General features: G+C 36.2%; 5 protein-coding genes and 2 non-coding genes across 16 annotated transcripts; 3 read left to right on the plus strand and 4 right to left on the minus strand.

The window, feature by feature from the left end:
* Nucleotides 1-692: 692 nt before the first annotated feature.
* LOC112513602 (heat shock factor-binding protein 1-like) lies at nucleotides 693-2,765 on the minus strand. Its single transcript, XM_025119918.1, has 5 exons — nucleotides 2,623-2,765; nucleotides 1,830-1,877; nucleotides 1,452-1,475; nucleotides 1,329-1,371; nucleotides 693-1,110 (listed from the first exon to the last, which is right to left on the minus strand). Exons 1-5 carry the CDS (start codon nucleotides 2,623-2,625, stop codon nucleotides 989-991), a joined length of 240 nt encoding a protein of 79 aa, XP_024975686.1. The 5' UTR covers nucleotides 2,626-2,765; the 3' UTR covers nucleotides 693-988.
* Nucleotides 2,766-3,402: 637 nt separating this feature from the next.
* Nucleotides 3,403-7,855, minus strand: LOC112513534 (dol-P-Man:Man(5)GlcNAc(2)-PP-Dol alpha-1,3-mannosyltransferase). 2 transcript variants are annotated; one of them, XM_025119824.1, is made up of 13 exons: nucleotides 7,583-7,855; nucleotides 7,462-7,496; nucleotides 7,018-7,155; nucleotides 6,716-6,784; nucleotides 6,470-6,627; nucleotides 6,278-6,344; nucleotides 6,110-6,163; nucleotides 5,840-5,928; nucleotides 5,365-5,481; nucleotides 4,906-5,036; nucleotides 4,743-4,821; nucleotides 4,095-4,151; nucleotides 3,403-3,828 (listed from the first exon to the last, which is right to left on the minus strand). In XM_025119824.1, the coding sequence occupies exons 1-13, from the start codon at nucleotides 7,734-7,736 to the stop codon at nucleotides 3,657-3,659; spliced, it is 1,320 nt and encodes a 439-aa protein (XP_024975592.1). In that variant the 5' UTR covers nucleotides 7,737-7,855; the 3' UTR covers nucleotides 3,403-3,656. The 2 variants fall into 2 exon arrangements, with proteins under 2 accessions (XP_024975592.1, XP_024975593.1); XM_025119825.1 differs by lacking the exon at nucleotides 7,462-7,496 and having other exon boundaries at nucleotides 7,018-7,461; nucleotides 7,583-7,756.
* A 572-nt stretch (nucleotides 7,856-8,427) lies between these two features.
* On the plus strand, nucleotides 8,428-9,092 carry LOC112512568 (translocator protein homolog). The gene has a single exon (XM_025118602.1). The coding sequence runs from the start codon at nucleotides 8,446-8,448 to the stop codon at nucleotides 9,022-9,024; it is 579 nt and encodes a 192-aa protein (XP_024974370.1). The 5' UTR covers nucleotides 8,428-8,445; the 3' UTR covers nucleotides 9,025-9,092.
* Nucleotides 9,093-9,240: 148 nt separating this feature from the next.
* Nucleotides 9,241-9,314, minus strand: TRNAV-AAC. Its single transcript has one exon. It is a non-coding gene; the product is annotated as a tRNA-Val (tRNA).
* Nucleotides 9,315-9,453: 139 nt separating this feature from the next.
* Nucleotides 9,454-16,690, minus strand: LOC112512567 (DNA mismatch repair protein PMS1). 9 transcript variants are annotated; one of them, XM_025118596.1, is made up of 11 exons: nucleotides 16,410-16,690; nucleotides 16,008-16,331; nucleotides 14,029-15,246; nucleotides 13,419-13,687; nucleotides 13,210-13,336; nucleotides 12,626-12,694; nucleotides 12,389-12,462; nucleotides 11,941-12,006; nucleotides 11,183-11,286; nucleotides 10,784-10,965; nucleotides 9,454-9,804 (listed from the first exon to the last, which is right to left on the minus strand). In XM_025118596.1, exons 1-11 carry the CDS (start codon nucleotides 16,644-16,646, stop codon nucleotides 9,688-9,690), a joined length of 2,787 nt encoding a protein of 928 aa, XP_024974364.1. In that variant the 5' UTR covers nucleotides 16,647-16,690; the 3' UTR covers nucleotides 9,454-9,687. The 9 variants fall into 9 exon arrangements, with proteins under 9 accessions (XP_024974364.1, XP_024974363.1, XP_024974369.1 ...); XM_025118595.1 differs by having other exon boundaries at nucleotides 13,419-13,699; XM_025118601.1 differs by having other exon boundaries at nucleotides 13,419-13,699; nucleotides 16,008-16,254; nucleotides 16,410-16,517.
* A 144-nt stretch (nucleotides 16,691-16,834) lies between these two features.
* Nucleotides 16,835-16,908, plus strand: TRNAV-AAC. The gene has a single exon. It is a non-coding gene; the product is annotated as a tRNA-Val (tRNA).
* A 2,620-nt stretch (nucleotides 16,909-19,528) lies between these two features.
* LOC112513750 (sm-like protein LSM4) lies at nucleotides 19,529-22,207 on the plus strand. The gene is made up of 7 exons (XM_025120105.1): nucleotides 19,529-19,770; nucleotides 19,863-19,904; nucleotides 20,082-20,180; nucleotides 20,283-20,360; nucleotides 21,325-21,364; nucleotides 21,745-21,888; nucleotides 21,979-22,207. The coding sequence occupies exons 1-7, from the start codon at nucleotides 19,768-19,770 to the stop codon at nucleotides 21,996-21,998; spliced, it is 426 nt and encodes a 141-aa protein (XP_024975873.1). The 5' UTR covers nucleotides 19,529-19,767; the 3' UTR covers nucleotides 21,999-22,207.
* The last annotated feature ends 1,019 nt before the right edge of the window (nucleotides 22,208-23,226 follow it).

Genomic DNA, 23,226 nt, shown 5'->3' on the forward strand with positions numbered 1-23,226 from the left:
TTTGTAAAAAAAAAAAGTGGTTTTGTAGATGTTGAACTAGACATATCCAATATATTCTATTCAAAAAGAAAAAAAGTAAGGTTCGGGAGCACACAGACTTTTACCCTACCTTGAGAGTAGAAAAATTGTTTCCATAAAGACTTCAGGTTGCAAGTAACTTTAAAAAATGTCGTAAATATCTTTGAAGTTTGGGAGGATTTTGGGAATAGAAGGTTCTCTCTTTTCTTTTATTTTCTTTTCTTTTGTGCAGCCTCTTTAACATTTTTGGCACAAGTAATCCAGTATATTTTTTGACCAACAAAGATGACCCATAAAGAAAAGCCAAGGAACAACTCTCAGCTGTTCTCAGGGCTCAAAACTTGGAATCTGAACAATATTTTGCTTTAAAAAAGATTCCATTAGTTTCTTTAAGAACAAAGGTATCACCTTTTCTTTTCCTTAGGTAGGAGGCTTGTATCTTAGTGATTAAGAAAATTTGAGCTGTAAATATAACTAAAGGATTAGACTACGAGTCACAAATCGGTAACTGAAAATAAAAATGAGAATCAAGTACCTTTTTTCATGAACTTCAAAATAAATAGGCATCAAGACAAAGAGGCCCATGATCGGCACCAGCTGCAGCCTGCATGGACTAAATTTGGCACCACTTAACTTAACACAATAAACATGCTACCATGGCAAATTAACCCAGGTACRCTTTTAAGTATCATTATGTATTTATGTATGATGATAACTCCAAATAATGAAAAGGGGTATTCATGTTCAAACATCCTAAACCAGCAGCATAACAAGAATACCAAAAATAACATAGATATTATCACCATTTTTAAATTTCTAATCTGGTATGTGATAATGAAAACAAAAGTTACGCACAAAACCGGATCTCATTTGTCTAGGGAGGGGTATTTGATCTGGAAAGTGCTATGCAGAACCTTCATAAGTTTTTTTTTTTTGGATAATGGGAACCGAACCCCTTGGAAAWTTTTATTCAACCTTCATCAGGCTTCTTCGATGGTGCCGCAGGAGGTGGAGAGCCCTCAGCTCCCATCTCTGCTCTAAGGTCGTTGATGCTCTGCTCCAACTCACTTATCCTTTCTCCCATCTCATCGAGTGCATTGCTGTTAAGGTAAAAACCGACACATAGACACAGAATTCATATTTTGAATTTTATGGGACCCAAAAGAAATTATTACAAGTCTTACAGATACTGAGGTTTCTATAATACTGTTAAAGCATGAATAGGAGGGACCTTTTAAGTCAATGAGGAACTCACATATGACCCACTCATTAAAATCAAATATTGGGATACAGTTATGTAAAAAGGATATTCTTTGAAACAATCGAGTCTGACATCGTTTGGAATCTGTTTTGCTGCAACGACAACACCAATCAGTACAAAGTAAAGGTATACTTGTACCAAACATAGAACCACACTACAATTGAAGGCTTACCATCTGCTGGAGGAGGGTTTGAACCTGCCAAAATAAAGGTATTGCTATTAGTGTAAAGGTGGAGCATTTGCAATCTACCAGTTATAAGTCAGAGATGGAATTCCTTCGACTATATGGTTCTGGACCAAATAACCGTTGAAAAACAACTTGGGTGATTTGCAGATATAAATCATGCAATAATCAATCAGTATCAAACATGAAGATTCAGGTACATTATGTCAAAGAAAATTCTCCTAGATGTGAAGGAAAAGACATAATAGAGGCCATATGTAAGCTTTAATGGTTCTATAACCAGTAATTGCATATTGTAATAACATGTCAGACTCGAAGTTTAACCTTGCAAAATAGAAATAAAGATTGATGGTCCAAAGAACTTACAAACTGTGTCATGTCAGCAGTATTTTGCTTGCCATCATCTTTTCCATCCTGCAAACAAAAGCAATTCAATCCTGTCTATGGTGAGAAAGGTTTCAAGGCCAGATGTGCAGAGCAAAATATATGTGATTCACAGCCAACCACAAATATCAAACTTGTTAGAAGTACTCACTATCACCAAAATGTATTCCTTATAAGTAGGGTTTCTTTAGATACTTGATACACTTCCCAGGGGTGAAGCAAGGATGTAAAGCAAATAAAGATATTCCTAGAGGGTCACAAGATAATGGCAGGCCACATWAAAAACTTGATTGGATCAGCAAGCAAATACTGTACAGCTCTAAGCTACAGAAAACGAGGAGTGCTAACAATCTAACATGAGAATGGGTTGAGATTTCACGGCCTGTATCAATTATCATSATGACATATTTTGTTAAGGTACAAGCCTACAACAAAACATAGTTGRGAGATTCAGAAACGAGGAAAAGCGCCTATTCCAGTATAGATCTGTAATTTCTGAAATCAATCATGTAGGAAATGGACAATATTTTCACACATCAACTCAATGATCTGAGACGCATATATCAGAAACAATTATTATTATTAATGACGATGAATACGACATTCTACTGGGCAATGTTGAGATTGAAATGAAAATATTCATAGAAATTTGAATTGTTACGAACAGGTTTCCTGATTTCAGATAGCCTTATTAATGTTGCATTGATGGATCACAAGACATGAAAGAAACATAAGAGATTGGATCGTGGAGAATGATGAAGGAGGATGTGCATACCATTTTTGAATGTGAATCGATTCACAGCTCTGTGGCTCCTCGCCCTCGTTGGGAGGTTTCTGCAATTACGTTCCCTTTGAAGTTTGATGGTCTCAAATTACCACTTTGCCACACGATTTATACAAAATTACAAATTCAAAAGCCTATATCTATAACCGAAACTTTTTGACCAAATTGTTTTTACTTTTACTCCAATATCTAATCAATTGTTATATTTATATTTATATTTATATTTATATTTATATTTATATTTATATGTGGAGTATCAAACCCACCACCCTAACTAAATAAATAAGAAAATACAGAAATAATTTAAATTTTACACACATTCATGATCACATGTGATTTTAGTATAAAATCTTATTTGATTCGATATTTTTTTTATTCTCTAATTAATTATCGTTCTGTCTTGCATTACATGTCTAGAGAAAGTCATTAGATTTAAAAAAAAAAAAACCCATATAATATTGAAAGTAAAACGTTATTTTAAAGTTTAAACCTAAAGGCATCCATCCGATTGTTATTTATCCTTTTTATACRAAGTTCAAAATTGGACATCAGTTGACACAACGACAACATTTAAATCAAAATTTCTATGTTTTTTCTTTTAATAAACATAAATTTATGATAATTACCAATCTGACATATTTTTACTGTTTTTCCCAAAAAAAAAAAAAAACATATTCCTTTATACAAAGCAAAGCAAACCAAAAAAATAAATTATGATGCGAGTGTTGTAAATAATTGGGTGTCAAGACCCATAATATAAAGTAAGAATACATTTCCAAATACAAGCAAGTATGTTTCGTTTGGTACAATAATTAATGACAAGTTATCATGTTACATTCTAATTTTTAATTATGTGAAAAATGTAACTAAAAACCCGTTGATCAGGTAAGGTACAATGTGCAAACAATTGAATTAAGCGACTGTTACACTCTCACTAGATAGGAACTAAAGCAAATCTCCTCACATTTTAACAATAACATAAACAAAGAAATAGGCAATCATTAACAAGATGAATGTTTGGTGTTTCATTTGGCCTTTTTTCCGACCTGTGCTGCGTCCTTTTCGTATGGATATTCGGGGGGAGCCATCCACAGACCCCACAAGATGATTATATGTAACCAAAGAAGCAGAATGGAGGAGTACAAGTTAGAAGGGAAAACATTCCAACAAAACTCCACCCCTGCAAACAACAATAGCCTGCATCACCATGACACAAAACAACTCCCAGTTACCTCTATATATAGACCAAGAGGAAAGCTCGAACAACCATAAATGTTGTGAGAACCAGAGAGCCACTATTATTTATGATAATAATCATCATGTATTCTCATTATAAATAATTTTCATCATGTATTTTCATCATGAATAATTGCTTCTCAGATTTTCAAAATATTTACGGTTGAACATGTCTCTAAAGACCCAACCAGAGTATGATCAGCAAACTTGATGGTTAACTGACTCACCGGAGTATGGTTGGAAAAGGGGTTCTCCATAAAAGATATGGTAAGCWACAGAAATACCTGCAAATAAAATCGTCCATTGTAACATTCTAGTTGCCAACGAATGGTGCATTTGCGATTTTTGGGTACAAAGTCATGAAACGCGAATCACTTAAAGAAAGGGGATTCAAATTTGACTTTGAGGTTGACCTATCAAGTTCTCGAGTCAAATTATTCTGTACGTGTGACATGACTTTCCTATCTGCAGTGTTGTCTTACATCGGGTGTAGACATGGACCTTTAAGCTTGTACATATGTAGGAACATACCCTATAAGGGTTTTTAGACAGATTCAAAAAGATTCCGCATATCATGGTATCAGAGCCAAGGTCCAACACCAACTAGGGTCTTAACATGCTCTTTTGCCTCCGTTCTTGGGGAAATCGCCTAGCCTCTAATTGAGGAGGCTTGTTGGAGTCCAACATTGGCTAAACACGGACCATCATGTCTAYATGTAGAAACCTCCCATCTCTATGCAAGGGCTTTTTAGAGAGATTTAAAGGGGTTCCATACATCCTAACATGCAACAAGCATTATAACGTTTAAAGTGAGCAACAAAATTACRTGTACTATGTTGTATTCTATTTGCATGTCGATACAAAAAGAGACTTACCAGGAGTAGAACTGATAGTGCAAAGACCGAGCACATACAATGCCAATAAAATTGCCGGTAAACATGGTTGTAACAATATCTGTGTAATACATTAACGATCATCATTAGCCAACTTTCACCAAACCAAGAAATATGGTACAAAGTCAAAAAAAGGTGCACTTACRCTCTTTTTTAAGCTTTAGTCCGGAGAGAGAATTGTAACTTCTATTAAGAGGCAAGGAACTCGTAATGCCGGTTTTGAGCTGCATTTTAAGAAATCTAGAATGCAAGAAAGAGAATAACCCTCCTTCGTGTCTGTAAAGAGTAACACAACAATTTTAAAAGGTTAGTTAAAACCAAACAAAACATACCYAATGTATCCCACTCGAAAGTAGGATCTGAGAGGGAAAGTATGTAGGCAGACCTTTCCTCTACCTTAAGAGGTAGAAAGGCTGTTCCATGAAGACCCCCCACTTGCGAAAAGTTAAATAGAGATGAGAATTGTCAAAAAGATGTTTGAAGGTTGAGAGGATTTTGAAAGAACATGGAGAGCAAAAAGSCATTGCTCCCTTATAAGATTAAAGGCTACATAAAAGGAAATTTTTATCTCATGCAGCTGAATTGAATAAGATCTCATACTTACTTGCACCACCTATAATGCACAAAAATCGTAAGAAGACCGAGATGAGCAACTAGTAAGATGAGAGCGAACTCCTTTGACACAAAAATTGGTTCAGGGACAAATTTGAAGTTGACGGACCTAATAAAATAGAAACAGATGCTATAGTTTAGTAATGCAGCATTGAGGAACAATGAAAAATGAGAAGAAATATATCCCACGCAATAGTATATTCATTTTTCTCACAGAAGTAGAGAAAAAGACAAMTTTTATTTAGCAGAATTATGTTTTCTAAGTCAGCCCCATGAGTGCCTCAAGAGATCATATATCGCTTAATTTTCCCTGCGATGGTAACTTTCCCATCTGCCCTTTTCTTTTACATTTCAATTTTTTTAACTGATATATCTACCAAGTATTTATGAAATAACATATTTAAATAAATGAGTATTAAAATATAAAAATTCAGATTGGTTGCAAATTTATGGGCTTAGAAGGTTACCAGAAGTGGATAAAGACACGTCCAAGATTGAAGGCTCTAGATACATATGCAATTGGATATGACAACAGAAACGGTAAGCCCAAGAGAATCTGCGGATGAACACCRAAACTAAGTCAACGTGTGGTTGCAATCTAATTTATTGGTCAAAATAAAGTTTTTATTGCGAATAGAGTTGATTATATACTAAATTGATATATCAATTGAAGTGCTAAGATCTCCAACAATTTTCCTTCCATATGAATTACCAACGCRGTAGGCAAGAATAAGCACCTGAACTAATGCTGCACCTGCTAAAGCTGATATCACCCCAATAATGTCCATAYCCTGTATTAAAAGTGATACACTGAAACAGATAAATGGTAGCTTGAGTAAATGACTAAATGTATGTATGGTTCAGACACAAACTTCAATTATACTAAGCAGAATAGCTTAGTGAACCTTAAGCATGAGAAGGAACAAAGGTGGAGCATAAAGAAGCACATTCATCTTCACTGAAACAGCTGCACTGCAAAACGAAAAGCAAAGCCAGGTTGAACGCATATTAAGTTATGTTGATTCCAATAAAGATCATTTAACATTTTGTTGGATGGTTAAAAAATAAGAATTATACAATCAGATATAGCACGCCACCTGAAAATAATCAAACTCAGATGCCATTTCTGATAAAGGAGTGGAATCAAAGARGCATGAAGAAGAGTCATAGCAAAACAGTCATTGAACAGACGAAGCACAAAGATTGAATGCAATCTTTTAGATAAAGAAAGCAAAGTGAGAGCCCACCAAGGTAGCTGCATAGAAGACAAATCAAAAAAATCTAAGTAACATTTGAGGATGGCAAAGACTAAGAAGCACTTTGCAAATGAACAGAAATCATACCACATCAGTCTTCACATAAATGAATAGCATTATTCCAAGATTCACAATGTAGAGAAAGCCAAATAGAACCTGATTTAATGAATATTTAGTTAGATCTTGAATTTATATGAAACCATGCCTTCAATTTCTGAAAACCAAACCAAACCAAACCAAACAGACCCATGTAAGAGTGAATGGTTTTCACCCCCACCAAGAAAGGATACAAAGCTATATGATAGCACCCAATTTTTCCGATWTGGAGATTGGCCCTCGAGTGCAAAGGCAGAAGGGAATATTAGTACCAAATGCAAGTGAGAATTCACCTGGGCAGGATAGACCTGGCCTGCTGTAACAAATTGTATGGCAGAGTATATATAAAGAAATCCAGCAGGGTAAACCAAAGGTCCTGTGTCCCCTTTCAGATTGCTGTAATCTCTTTCTCCTTCCATAAATCCATTAACCTGTTTGGTCACATACCATTTYCCAAGTAAAACCAGAATTATACCCCCCATAAAAAAAATTGCAACTTGAATTTTGATGTCAAATCATTTTATTTCCAAATGCAAAATGATATAGACTTCATTCAAATGTAATCATCAACATTAATCTACTCGCATCACTTGGCATAAAACGTAAATCTTGATATTTTCATAAATAATATAGAATGTATCTGAATTTTGAAGTTAGAATGGTATCCAAATCAAGTGCAGCTTCTTTGTGAACAACAAAGGGGGTTCCAAAGGAAAAGGCTAAAATTGACTCCTCACCTGTGACATGTAAGCATCCCAATCAATCTTTGTATCTAAAATTCATGACAATGGAAGTGTTACAAATAGAAAATCGTATGTAGTTACCAAATTTGAACGAGTTTTTGATAAGAGTACTTACAAGGAACATAAGCGATGATGAGGGSGGTAAGGACGGCATCGGCGATAAACACAGCCAAAGCAAAGAGTGTTTTGGGATTGTGGTAGAGCTTTTGGATAAGAGTATCTGATCTTGTCTTTGGAGGTTTACGTTTGGGTAGAGAGGCGATCGCCATGGATTGACGGAAAGAGGATCGACTCTGTGAGTGAAGCTGGCGTAAAGTAAGTAGAGGGAGTTACAAAAAAGGTCCCTCAACTATTTTATTTGTCAACCTTCTTTTTTTTGTTTCCGAACAAAATACTGTGCACTCTTCATCCTTTCATTTAGAAAAACTGCAAAAGGAAAAAACAAGTGAACAACCAACCTCGATCGATTTTCTTTAACTTAATTATCTGTTGTACATATGATAAGATATTAGATAGATATTGATGAGGGTAAACTATAAAATTGCTTTTTATGGTAATTATCTTAGGGAAGTTTTCTGATTTTAAATTTTTTTTTTTATTTTTATAAATATAATATATTTTCTAGTTAATAAAATAACAAGTTCAAGAAGGTTTTCATGTCATAATTAAAAATAAAATAAAATAAATAATAAATATTTACTTTTAAACATGTACATTTTTTATGAGATAAATGTTAAAAATGATAATATAGAAAGTAATTTTGAGAGACGTGAAAACTCACAACTTGTTAGGAGATAATATCAAATCCTGTATATGTATAGAGAGCTACGTGGCACTACGTGTCAAACTCAACCCCAACATCTTCGGCCACGTGTCACTCCCCTGCCAACCATCCTCATGCACATCTTCCCCCTTTAAATACCCCCTCCCCCTCCTTGAACCTTGATCATTCATTCTATTCCTATTCCTATTCCTCTAATGGAAATGGAGTCCACCACCCAGGAACTGAAACACAGAACCAAAGACCAACCTCCGATCACAGCTCCAGATAACGACGTTGTCACCAACACCAAGCCGACTCAGAAGCGGTCGCCGTTGCCGAAACGTGGCATACAGTCCCTGTGTGCAGGGATCGCGGTCCCTTTAGCTCTCACCTTAGCCAACATCGCCTTGTTCGGCTGGAGCCGTAGCTACCAGACCACCCACAAGCCTTTCTGGATCCCACCCTTGTGGGCTCTACATTTGACTTGTCTGTCTTCGGCTTTCGTCATGGCTTTATCGGCTTGGCTGGTGTGGGCTGAAGGCGGGTTTCATAAAACGCCAGCCGCAATGGGGTTGTACTTGGCTCAGCTGGGTCTCAGCCTGGCTTGGGACCCGATATTCTTCAAGATGGGTGCGGCGAAGGTGGGGTTATTAGTGTGTTTGGCTCAGATGGGGACTATGTTGTCCTGCTCTCGGATGTTCCGCCGGATAAACGAGACCGCCGGTGACTTGGTCAAGCTATGTTTCATTTGGGCCGGCTTTTTAACACTTGTAAACTTGTATTTTGTAGCTTAATTAATGGGATGTGTGTCATGTAAAATGTATGTATACGAGTTCATGTAAACACAAGTCTTTTTTTTTTTTTTTTTGGTGTATTGTTTGTTTTTATCTGGTAATTAACCCTTTTAGACAATAAATGTAGTGACCTTTTCTAATGCATACACCAAGTTAGTTAATCCATGGATTTCGATTAAAAAAAKTAAATAATCAATTACAAAAAATTAAGAGTATTGGCTTCGCCCGGGTTCGAACCGGAGACCTTCAGTGTGTTAGACTGACGTGATAACCAACTACACCACGAAACCTTRTTGTATACTTTGATAAGCATATTCTATTCATGTAATATTAGAACAATTGTTGATAACCAACTACACCATGAAACCTTGTTGTATGCTTTGATAAGCATATTCTATTCATGTATTATTAGAACAATTGTTATCCATATTAGTCATCCAATATGTATTTATATTAAGAAGATTAACCAATTTTCCAAGGCTATCCAACTTCACTTCAAATATCTACAACCTTAATTACAAACTATACATGTAATGTAACAACTCACGGGGAAAAAAATTCAAAATCATAAAACTAGACTTCACTTCCATGGATGATTCAAAATCTGAGACCATTAATTGATCCTACCACTAAACCAAGAATGCGCATGTACATCACAAGGCTTCAGTCTTCATAGTTGGACRGTTTAGGAACAGATGCCAAGTCCACCAAGTGACGCATTGTCGGTCTACCATGTGGACAATTCCATGGGGATCTTAGACCCATCAAATGTTCAACTATCTACAAACCAAAAAATATTTCAAAATTAGATCAAAACATATTTTCAAGCTGAAATATCAAAATCAAACCAACCCATAAAACCCACCCAAATGTAGGGTCAAGGGGCATCCAGAACCATACCTCAATAAGAGGTAAGATCCCCGGTTTGCAAATCAAATTTGATCATATACGTCGTCTCATTCCCTCTTAGTGTCTACTTACTAGTTCTTATATGCAAACAAATACACACTTTTTCAATTCAATCTGGTCTTGACTCACATGATGCTTGATCAACATGCAAAGTATATAATTATAACTTGGAAAACTGGCAGTAGATYTCCAATCCAATAGATTCTAAAATGGGGAAAATGGAAATTTTAGACAATTAACATTCCAACTTTCTCCAAAATAAGAACGCAGGAGAGAGGGTGCAAAAATATCCAAATTTAAAAGTCTCCAAAAATATTACCATGACAGAGACATTTTTTTATCATATTTCACCCTTAGAACATCTTAACATTAAATGTTTAGGCAGGAGAAAAAATAATATTTCACTAAATATATGAAATATTTTAATAATATAATGAATGTAATCTCCAAAATGAAGAAGCTATTGAAGTTRAATGCAATACTTTTKKGAGATCTTGAATTCTGATTCTTTCATTCTTTTAGATATTTTAAAGAATCTGTTGAGGATCGAATTCTCAATTTAGCCAAAGTTTACACAAATATCTTATATTGCATAAAATCTATTTTCAGATTTAAAAAAGAAAGAAAAATTAATCTTTATGCAAATAGGGATCTTTATGCAAATTTATTCTTTTCCTTTCTTCTCTATCTGAAAATAAAGTTTATTTGCAAACCATCTGCCTGAACTCTTGCTGAAATAAAAATATTTGATTGAAAAAATTGGCTGAAAAAGTGAAYTTTGTCGGGAAGATTGAATATTTTTGGTCCATTTCCCATCTTTTAAACCATAGAAGGGGTAAGAGGGAAGTACCTTTTGCATCTCGTTTCTTCCAAGTGGATCTCCAACCATTACGGATGATCTGCAGGCACGCGACGCTAGCATTGCACGTACTCTTGGGGGGCAGACTGAATCAGCAGTGTCCATCTTATAAGCACCCATCATCGAGCATTCTCCTTCGCCATCRGCCAGGATAGATATGAGTTCTTTCACGTCTGCAAAGTAGAATAAATAGTAGTTCATACTCGARTCTCAGATAAGAACAAAAAGGAAAAGAGAAGACAGATTCGGGAGTAGAGAGGCGGATCCGAACAAAATTCCAACCGCACAACAAAAYGAGCAACATAATATGAAATAAAACAAAATTGAATTACAAAAAGTACAAAAATAGCATATATGTGTCATCRGGTAAGGTTCAAGGAAGCAGGCTACCTGCAACGCCAAAAGTTATGTTCTTACTGAAGGGAACACCTTTTAATCTATAACGGCGACCAGGAGGAGCATCGACATCCTCTTCCAATGAAAACCCATTTTTCCTGGAAGTTGAAGAGAAGAATGCATATCAGCACCTACAATAAAAATGAAGTGACTCTTGAAGGGTCGTTACCAAATGTTTACTTTACCCCCACTTACCTTATCAATTAACATTCTAGACCATCAAAATGGCTTATTGGTAAGCATCTTAAACCCAGTAAGCGCTTACTGGGTAAGAGTCTTCTCCCTCACTTACCAGGTAAGACTCTTGGTCCTTGTTATGCCTCTTACTAAGATTCTTGGTCTTCAATCCGTAAGGTAAGTGATATCGGTAAGCACTTACCTTGGTAAACGGTCCCTTAAGCATTGATTTTACAGAACTTATAGAAATCAAAACATTTTGTAACTGAATACTAGAGAGCTTCTTCTAAGTGCTGCTAAAAAGGGAAATAAAAGCTTGAATAAACTGAAACTTCATCATTGCTGATGCTGCCTTCTCTTTCCATGTGATCTCGCTATATTGTAAACATGAAGAACAGCATGGATCATGGAGCGTTGTTCTCTCCTTTGGCAAAAACTAATCAATCAACCAACTTTTGGAAAATAGACTATCAAAAGATGAAATGAACCAACATTCCTCGCACCAGAAGCAATCTTTTAGAGGAAGGAAAAGTGGAATTATAAATGGAAAAAGTGGAAATATCTGGGAAGCGCACCTGATAATATCCATGTGCATCGAGACGGYTATTTCTTCTTGGGGAGATAATTCCAACAACAGTGGCCTTTTACATCACATCATGGAAAACAATTCAAAAGACAATTTTTATATAGAAATAAATGCAAGTAGGGACAGMCAGGGGTTAATAACATCAAGAAATCTCAGGAACTGCCGGCTAGGTGGAAAAGATGAAGCATGCAAAGTTAGAAACATGTGCCATAGATCTTCCATTGCAAATTGAAATGATACTCAGATGTGGAAGATATAAGCTTTTATACGTACATGAAAAACAGACGAACACCATATCAATAAAAACCTTTCCACATGCATCTGACTGAAGTCTTGTCATGCCTTGTTTTTYCCCACAGCACCATGCATTGTTTCGAAAAGGTATTTCTATTTTCAAAAAGCGGTATCCATAGATCTKACATCAATAAACTCCTTACCTCAACAAAGGTTGTTGGTTCAAGGTGGTGAATTGTGACAAACGCTCATAATTGTATTTCTCATCCGCAGCATGCTGACAGAAGAAAAAGGCATTGGACTGTCAACTACACAAAATGATATATACCCTACAAGCTAGAATACAAGGAGCATTCTTGAAAAAGGATTTGGTAATCATGCTGTAGGAATTAGGACCCTACAAAATACCAAAMCATGGAAAGGTAGTAAAGAAGCAAGACCTGATCCACGACAAAAAGGTCTTGATCCAACTTGCCAATGATAAATCCAAGATTGAATTGCCCGATAACCTAGAGAGAAAGGAAAGAACARAAACAAATAACTTMTCACATATTACAAAGAAGCAATCACACTCTCCAAAGTAAATGCATTTCATATTTCTGATAACAATCTTAAAATTTATAAAAGCAGAATTACAAAGGGGATGTCAAAGTCCATCTTATGCATTTAGAACCAATGAACCATAGTATGAATGTAGGTTGTACAGAAATTTAGTTATGAATAAAAAGATCAACATCTAGGTTGTACCATGTTAATTCAGATAAGAGTGGGAATGACCACATATATACCACTGCTAATTAGATTTGTAGCCACAACTGCTAACTCGAATAAAGGGTAAAGCTTATTGCATATATCAACAACCTTAAAGAAATTATCAATCGGAAATGTTACCTACAATGAAACATAATCTCTCCCCAAAAGGGACAGAATAACATGATGAAGACAAATAAACGAACACACCCACATAATTGCCTTAATTTTAGCTCTAATGATAGCATCTACACAAGCAGGAAGAATCAACAACCTTCATGCGGCCAAAATCTTCCTTCTTGAATAGCTTTTCCAATTCCATTGTTGCCGCAGATAAAGCTCTTGCCTTAGCATCCTCTTTTACTGCTTGAGAAAGCTCTAATGTTGCAGCAGCATAGCATCTGTATGTAAATAAAAAGATAACAGTCATAAAGCAGAACTCTGCAGTTCCTTACCACCAGAATAGAATTTAAAGTTTGAGACCCTTTAGTCTTCGATTTTCCAGGGGTATTTTTGCTAGCTTGTAATGCTGAAAGTTTTTGCTGCCTCCTCTTCTTTAATTCCTCAAAACTAAACTTCACGGTATAACACATCTTTGCATGAGAAGGCACTGGTGCATCTGAAGCTGGCTGAGRAGAATGTAGTGGACTAGACAGATTTAATACTTCTGGTGCCTCATTGATTTTTTTGGGAGATGAGGCATCAAGTACTGATTTTGCAACAGGTGCAGGTTTCTCTAATGTTATTTTGTTCTGCATAAGAAGCTAGAAATTATGAGATTAACAGCCAACCAGAAGTAACAAAGGGTATGCATTTGATTTTTATCATGTWCAAATTTTCTAATTACATGGTATATCAGTTCAATAATCAGGAGACATTTTTATAATAACTTCATGTGTAATTTTTTCACTATAAACTCATGAGACTGTTTCCAGCTACCTTGGTGAATCTTCTTGCTGAGAAAATTAGAAGGGAAAATATCCAAAACCTTATGTGTATATTAAAGAACTTAAAATGGAGAATTCAATAATAAGATCTTACCATAAGAATTTAAGTTGAACAAATTCAACCATMCAAACTTAATATGGCATACCTCTTCAAGTTGTCCTGAATTTTTTATGATTGTCGAAGGAATGACGTCTAAATCGTCATAGTGTTCATCCAACAGAGTACRATTGGAAGGCTTTGACTCATTCCTCTCAACTTCAGAGTCATCAACCATATGATTGTTCWGTGGAGATTTTGCATATTTAGAATGCAAATTAAAATTTTGATTAACTGATTGACGAAGGGTAGGTCCATTTCTAAGAACAGGGACCTCGGATAAAGTATTGCTGATGCTTTCATGCTTCCTCTTGTTCACAGTAACAAATGTTGTAAGCAGTGACTGAACAGCACCTGAAGAACACGGCGATTCTGTTCCTTCTGCAACGTTCTTCTGCATGGTTGAGTTGTATAATGGCGCCTGCCGATCGTTTGTAGCATTGCTACTTACAATTGTATGCTTCCTACTATAGCTCCCAGAAAAGGTATCAGCTTTCTTCATGCCATGAAATTTAAGTGTAAAGTCTCTCTTCGATAAACTGTAATCATCAACATCGATTAAATTAACAGCCGATGAGGATCTCAAGGTCTGTTCACCTTCATTCACAACACTGCTTATTTCAGTAAGTTGCTTCTCACCGTATGCTTCTCTTTTACTATCACTGCCATTTGGTGATGCTTGCTTTAGTGAAAACTGTGAAAAAGACTTATCATGATGAGAACACAACTTGGAGTTGTTTCCTTCCAGACTGAGCTCCTCAGAGCTCTGTACCGTGAAGCTAACATGTTCTGGGGAATAGATCTTCACTAAAGCTTCTCTTAAGGATTTCAGCAATGAGCCTTCATCGGAGAAAAAGATTTTTCTTTTGTCTGGGGTCACATTGACATCACACACCCTAGTCGGAACAACAAAATTCATGATTGCCATTGGATATTGCTTTGAATTTGCACATCTATACAACTCATTCACAAGCTTGCTTACTTTTGGCATGTCAACAGGTCGACCATTTACGAAAAAATATTGTCTGTCACCTAAATTTCGTCCACTACCATTGCCAGGCTTAGAAAGAAACCCTTCCACCTTCCAATCATCTGAWATACATAAATTCACAGGCTCTAAGCAGGTAAAAGTGCTCACGCCAAACACCGTAATGATATTATTTTTGAGGGAGCCACTTCCCTGTGTTTTAAGTACAACAGACGTTTTATTTCTTCCAGTTGTATTCGTACAAACCATTCGAACCCCTTTTGCAGTAAGAGCATAGGCCTGGATTGGTAATAATAACGATCATGAATATGAGGTAGAATTTGAACATGCCCTACCACAATYAAATATACAGATATAACCGACTAGACAAAACAGCATGATACATGCCTACAGATTTTCTAAAATTCAAAAATGCTGATGAAACAGAAGATGTTCTTCCCCTTTTTAGCATTGTACATACTGTCTGTCTGTCTGTCTAYTCTCTGATGCAAAATTAAATTCAAATTTTGCTAGAAAGTAGTTTCGACTTATACAACATTYAAACATCAATCCTCAAGATATTTTCAAGAACTCAAATGAGAGCACGCAACAATAAAAGACATTTCATGTTTCCTACTGAGGATAGGCAGGGTCCTCAAGATTCGGTAGCAACAAAACTGCAAAGTACTAGTGAGCAATCAAAATATGAKAGTAGAATAATGCCATATAGATTCAGAATGAAATTTTATGCAAGWAAAACTACATATTTGAATGGGGAACTGCAGGGAAACTTACATTCCTGGTCTGAATTTCCATGAGCACCATTTTGAGAATGGTGATAATTTCAGGAAATCGACAATGGTTGATCAAGGAAGGTAACATGTATTGTACAATTTACGGGTAAATTAAGAAAGATTTCCGATGCAGCTGCATGTGGTGAAAGCAACAAATGCACGTACACCAAGCTTATAGTAATAATAGGCCATAAGCCTAAGTTCAGGAATATACATATCATCATTCATCAATACTGCAAACAAAGACTTAACACAACAATGGCTCACATTCAGTAGAGTGATCAACTTTCCAAACTCCTTACGAATGTTGCGGTGGAACTCTTTGCTTCGCACGGGCAAGTTGGAGAACAACTTCTTCACAGTAACGGTGGTGCCAACTTGGCGTGCCGTCTTCTTCTCGTCGGTAAGCAAACCAGAATGGTCAAAAGTCAAGTGTGTCGCAACTTTCTCGCTCTTCGCTCTTGTTTCAACTGTTAAATCTCCTAAGTTACACAGAGAACTAAGAGCTTCCCCTCTGAASCCGAAAGTCGTCAACGATTGAAGATCAGGAAAATCCGTTAATTTCGACGTATGATGCTTAAGTGCTAGAACCTACAACAGATATTAAAAGCTCATACAAGAAGAAACTTCAGTCACGAAATCATCAATAAAGCTTATCGAACAACATACCTTGAAATTGTTTGGCGAAATGCCACAGCCATTGTCAATGACCTGAAACGATTCTTCGCCGTAATCTTTTAARACAACCTCAATGCTGGAGGCGCCGGCGTCCAAGCTGTTCTCGACCAGTTCCTTAACGGCGGAGGGGAGGTCCAAAATCACTTGGCCTGAGCAGATTCGGTGGACAGCGCTCTTGTTTATTGGTTTAATCGATGGAGAAGTYATGGCCGATCCATCGCCTTCCATTGAAACAACTGTTCGGGTTGATTGTTACACAATCATGAATTCAATCGATCACCGTACGGAAGGAAGAATTTCGAGGAGTTATTTTGATGTGAGATGAGAAAAAGAACCCTAGTTATTTGGATGTTTTRCCGCCAAGAAATAGAAAAACATCATTTAAATAGCCGTCGCAAAACATTRGAAACACATCAGGTTTCGTGGTGTAGTTGGTTATCACGTCAGTCTAACACACTGAAGGTCTCCGGTTCGAACCCGGGCGAAGCCAGTATTGTTTTTTTTTTTCTTGTAGCGATTCTTTTTTTATATAAATTTTACAGCCGTATAAGTTGCAACCCTGTAAATAATGTAACTTTCAATATAGAAGTTATCTTCATAAGCTTCCAAATGTGAACTCTTAATGAGGTTGTGTTGTGATTAATTATCTGGGTTTTTTAAATGAGTCAAGTCGAACCGACTTTGTTGTCGTGTAAGTAATGTTAACGTTATTGGTCGAAATATTTTTGTATTTAGAGTAAATTACGCCATTATCCTTGTCTTGTCTTTGGCCCTAGCTTCAGTTAAAGTCGATTATTAAGTGCACTAAATGGTAGTCGTCTCAGGGACATTTTATTCACTATGGCAATATTTTCTTAAACAATAAATGTGTACAAGTGTTTTAAAGTTTGTATACAAATTTTAAAGCATTTTAGAAAAATGAAACCCCCTCCCCTTCTCGCAGGACCATCRTCCCCTACCCACTCTTTCCTTACCCCGCCTACAACCTCCATCTCCACCCCCTTTCTCTGTCTCTAATGAATCCTTGWTTCTGCATATTCGCTTATGCTTTTGATGCCTAAACATCACATTGCGTCTTACTAATCTTTTCCGCCTATGTTAAAGGTTTCATTTGTCTTGTTYATATCTATTTGTTTATAGTTTTCTAACATGTCATTGACAGTCGATAATTCTTTCAGGTTCGGTTGCATAGTAGCCTTCATTTGCCTCTATCTCTCTTAACCCTTGGTTAAGCTTGTAGACGGAGAAAAGGAAAAGAGGTTATTTGAAATAGAGTGAATGTGTGTATGAGTGGAAAGAATAAAGTAGGTGTGAAGATAATACCGCTAAAAATGAGATAAAAGTAGCGCCGATGGGGGGGGAGGTCAACAAACATGAGGGGTCGCCATTTATGTCCCTCTCTTTAYGTGGATGTTGTAGGTGAAGGTGGAGATGGAGTTTGTCGTGTCGAAWAAGGGGAATCGAGAAGGGGGCAATGATGGCTAGACGAAACTGATAGCTTGTTGAAGAGTAAGGGGCGGCAATGGGGCCGAAGAATAGGAGATTGATTTGGTTTTTTTAAGACTTTGTACATTTGTACATATGATTTAATATGTTGTACACCAATCTTATTATAAAAAACAAAATGACCAAACTACCCTTGCGTGAAGGTATTTAACAGATGTTGCTAAAAGACATCATGGTTAGGGACGGTTAATGTCTGAGCARTAACTGTGGTTCTTTCCTCCTTTTTTTTTTGTAACATATTTAACTTTGTAGGTTTGTGGTGCTGGTATAATTACCAACTTATACTAAACAAAAAACTTGCTAGCCGATTAAAATGGTATACGGGTAAAATTGGTTGATACAGATATAAAAATGTCCATACAAATAACAAGTTCGATGGTACAGGAAAAAAAATATTTTATATATTTTTAAATATATGAAATCATATATGACAAATTCAACAAATGAACTTATATATATCACCAAATATGAGTATTAAGTTATGGAAGGCTACATGTTAGATAACACGAATATGATAAATCCAAAGCTTAGATTATAATCTGGAGCTTAAGGGGCCATTTGGTTCGCGAAATTCGAAGGAATTTGATGGAATTGGAATGACAAATTCATTTGTTTGGTTCATTTCTTGAAATAGATGAAATCCTTCAAATTYCATTGAATTCCACAAGTTAATGAATTCATCATTCCTGGCATAATGGAAAGAATTGAATTCCATCACCACCCACCACGATCATGCTACTATTGTTCATGATGCCCCACCCTTAGCCCACACCACTAATGTCGCTGCCACCCACCCTACCCCACCCTAACCACTATGCCACTACTGTTGTCATCACACCCACCCACCCTCCGGTCACTCACTATACATCTTTATTACGACTATGCTACTAACGTTACTGTCAAACCCCTAATCTAACCCCCACCACCACAACATTATTGTCGTCGTCACAACTGCCACTCACCCTATTGCAACCTACCCTAACCACCACTAGCCACTATGTCACTATTGTCGTCATCATACCCACCAACTCCCAATCACCTTGACCATCATCCCACCACTATCATCATCACAGCTGTCACTGATCCCCACCTCCCTGCCCATGCCGCCCTTAACCTAACCCTTCACCCTCACACTACTATTGTCGCCTTCACAACCGACATTCACCCGCACCCCACCCTACCCTACCCTACCCCAACCCACCACTAAACACCATGCCACTATTATTGTCGTCATACCTACCCACTCCCTGGCCCCAACCACCCGACTACTATCCCACCACTAGCATCATCACAACTACCACCCCCGCTACCTACCCATACCCACCCCATCGCCCTGCCTTGCCCCATCCTACCTTACCCTACTCTAACTCATCATTAACCACCAATTCCATCAAATTCAATTCTATGAACCAAACACCCCCTAATATTTATTGGAAATCTATGATCATAATTCATATAATGTGGTTTATTTCTTAATAAATTAATCTAAAAAATGATATAAAGAAACAAAATAACAATAATAAGAAATTATTTAGTAAAATGAAATTTGTTCATCCCTTTTGTACTTCGAAGTTTCAAGCGTCCCCAACATTCTCGTCTTCAAAGAGAGAAGATCTTGACATAATGGCTTCCTTCTTGCTGTAAATAAACTCTTGTTTTCTAACTACACATGATCATCGCTTCCCTCCTTCCTATAAACCAGCTAATTAGTAGATCTAGGGTTCACATGTATATGTGTATTTCAACCTACACTCTCTATCATTGAACCCGTTGACCAAATCAGCATCGCCATCTTCTTCACTTCTGATCGCAGGTTCCCTTTCCCCTCTCTAAACCCTAGAAAATGGTATGTATTCAATTGGATTTTCATTGTTTATAGCCACATGGTGTTTTGTATACGTATCGTCATTCATTCTTCAATCTAATTTTTTGTATCAGCTTCCTCTATCTCTATTAAAGACAGCACAAGGCCATCCCATGGTAACCCGTCTTTTCCCTCGTCATATGCTTCTGTTTAATCTCATCGAATTATTGGGATTTAATTCTTCCACTATTCGTTTGAATCCAAACGTCAGTCGTTTGAATTATTGAGTTGGAGTTAATAAGATGTTACCTTAAACTTCAAACTTATGTTATTTCACTTGTGAATTATGATAGCTGGTAGAACTGAAAAATGGGGAGACGTATAATGGACATTTGGTTAACTGTGATACGTGGATGAACATTCATCTTCGTGAAGTTATCTGTACCTCGAAGGTCTGTCCTTGTTAAATGCATATTTGTATCTTTCTACAATCTTGTTTTCTTTCTTTTACATCATAATTTCAGTCCTACTTTTGAATCTGATCATTCGTGTAGGACGGAGATAGGTTTTGGCGAATGCCCGAATGCTACATTCGTGGTAATACAATTAAGTATCTTAGAGTTCCAGATGAGGTAAGCTGTATGGCCTCTATTGTCATGTAAATTTTAATGCTATCCCTGGAAATATCTTTGTTTTTAACACATATTTTTTCCTATGCTATGTGGTAATTTAAAGGTTTAAGCTTTAGGCTCTTAACGAGAAACATTTCACAGTGAACACGATATAAATTACTTGTTTTGAAAGGTGAAATACCCGAGTTAAACCATTTTTAAAGAGTTTGCAAAGGAAAGATGGCAGTTATGGTTAGAGATGTGTTCTTTTATAATTTGTTGTGTCATAGATCTAAATGTATTTATGAAACCAGAATAAGAAATGCAAAAGGGATATAGATCTCATTGATGGCCTAATTGTTCAATGGAAGTTGCTATSAGCTGCTATCGGTGGAAGAAGCATGGTAGGCACGAAAAAGAAAATGGAAGAACCTTGTTTTCATAAATGTTAGATTTGTAAATGAGTGGTAACTGTTAAATCAAGTGATCATATATTACTCATATATTTTTGCATTTCGACCTCTTATTTGCTTTGTTGTGCCTATGCATGGACTTCATCTATCGTTGTGGATGTGATAATTACTAAATGAGACCTGTAAACTATTTTAGCAGTACCATCTGTGGCCTTTTACATTGTGATATAGCTTTCTCAAGAAGTTGTAGTTATCTGCAACTTGGTTACATTAGAAGACAACATATCATTATATATGTAGAAGTACCACAGATGTACAACTATAGATTTAGAAGGAAGGAATAGTAGAAAAACTGCTAGGCCCCTACTTATTTTCTTGCYTTTTTGCGCTGATCAGAGCTAGTAATMTACAAAATTATATATSTTAAACCAATTTTCATTTGCTTTTTATTTTTTATGTTTCATGTGAGTTGTCGTTCTCATCCTCTTGGAACATGAAACACAAGGAAACACAGACGCACACACACAAAGAAGAGACTGATCCAACCTATTTTTTGTGTTCTTCATTACCAGGTTATTGATAAGGTTCAAGAAGAGACCAAGAGTCGTTCAGGTATAGTTGACCCTTTCTTTAAATCTGTTCTATATGAGCATCAATATYTTTTGTTGTAATCATTTCAACTAGCGAACAAATGCCAAGCTCCCTTCCCTGCATTATGTTCAACATCTTGGAAGTTTTCCTCTTGGAGATCATGTTATACATGTTTTGCAGTGCCATCCTTRTTAGGGACTGTATTTGAGATTTCTATCGTCAATTTGGCATCTGTTTGCACCCATCTTGCAGTGTTGTACACCTAAGATCGTAATTTCCCTTTTTCTTGATATGTTCCAAAAAGAATAATGAATTCTCTGCTTTGGTTTCTTTGATTTCCCATACCAAGCTATACGTGGTTACTATTGCTATCTTTATTTACGTTGGTTGCAAATTTTCAGATAGGAAACCACCTGGCGTGGGTCGTGGGAGAGGAAGAGCTAGAGAGGATGGCACCAGTCGGCGACCTGCGCAAAACATAGATGGAGGTGGTAGAGGCATGGGTGGAGGACGGGGCAGGGGTGGTAGGACTGGTGGTAGCAGAGGTGCTATTTCTTAACAGATATTGTCATTCTTGATGACTTTATTCATGTTTGTTTTAATTGATGCTGAAAATGTTTTGGTTCTGATCACAGGGGGAGGCCGGGGACGGTGATAGAAAGCAGAGTTGCAAACAACTAATGGGGTGCGGCTAGTTCTGCCACTTTTTGAAGGCATATGGCTACCCTCAAAATGCAATGTAGTTGAAATTGGAACAATTATTTTAATTCTCTGCAAACTTTTTTTTTTCTTTTTCTTTCTTGGCATCAAAGCTTTGAATTCCAATGTGTGAACTACGACGATCCATAAAAACATTTTTCGATCATAATACCGTGTTTAATCAATTTTCCYGGTGGTTCTAGATAACGGGCTAAGCACTATTACAATAGTAGTAATGAGCAAAAGAAACCCTTTTGTAACACCTGTTGGTGATAAAGATTTATGCATCTTCAAACTCAATAGATGGCCTAATTAAATATCAATTTACAAGGCTTAAAATATATTTTGTAAAATTTCCTAATAATTTAAAATCCTGCAATCTTAGTTGAACTCCTTGATTGATTTTCTAAGAAGAAATTATTTATATGATACAAAATAATAATTTTGAAAGTGTAGCTCTTTTAGATTATAAACATTTAAAACTAAAAAACAAAAGTAAATTACACATACACTCAAAACAATAGGAGCATACCCGCKAACAAGCCAACTCAATTAAACCTAAATTGTCAAACCATTAGACATTAGTTAGGGGGGTTAAAATTGGATTGGTTTAACTCAACCCGAACTTACTATTAATATATATTATTTCGATAAAATATAATATTATATATATATATAGTTTGTTTCAAATACAACTCATCGTATTTGTACAACCAATGCAACTCAGTAAATTGAGATATTTATGTAAATGATGAGAGTTCATTTATTATGATTTGAATATTTATGGAAGATGAATATGGTTMATTAATTATGATCAATATTTTATATTAGAAAACAATCAAAACTTCTATGAAATTATATATTAATCAAATGAAATGGACGGTTAAGATTGAATTATATTAGTTGCACAAATATAAAAGATTGTATAATAACCAACCCCTTTCAATCTCTATATATATAATATTTACATGATTTAGTCATTGACAGGTAGTTAGTACTTAGTAGTATATGTTTTGGTCTTATTTACAGCCCAAAACTATTAGTCCATATACTATTGAGCCCAAAATTAATAGTTAATCCAACTAGGGCAACCAAACTCTTATGCGCCTACGATGGAGTATGGACGTCGTGAACGAGTACACCGAGGAAACGGCTATCTGGACCTGCTGCTGCCTCGACGACCT

This window comes from Cynara cardunculus (assembly GCF_001531365.2).
Source record: "Cynara cardunculus var. scolymus isolate 2C chromosome LG 5, CcrdV1, whole genome shotgun sequence".
Taxonomy (NCBI): domain Eukaryota; kingdom Viridiplantae; phylum Streptophyta; class Magnoliopsida; order Asterales; family Asteraceae; genus Cynara; species Cynara cardunculus.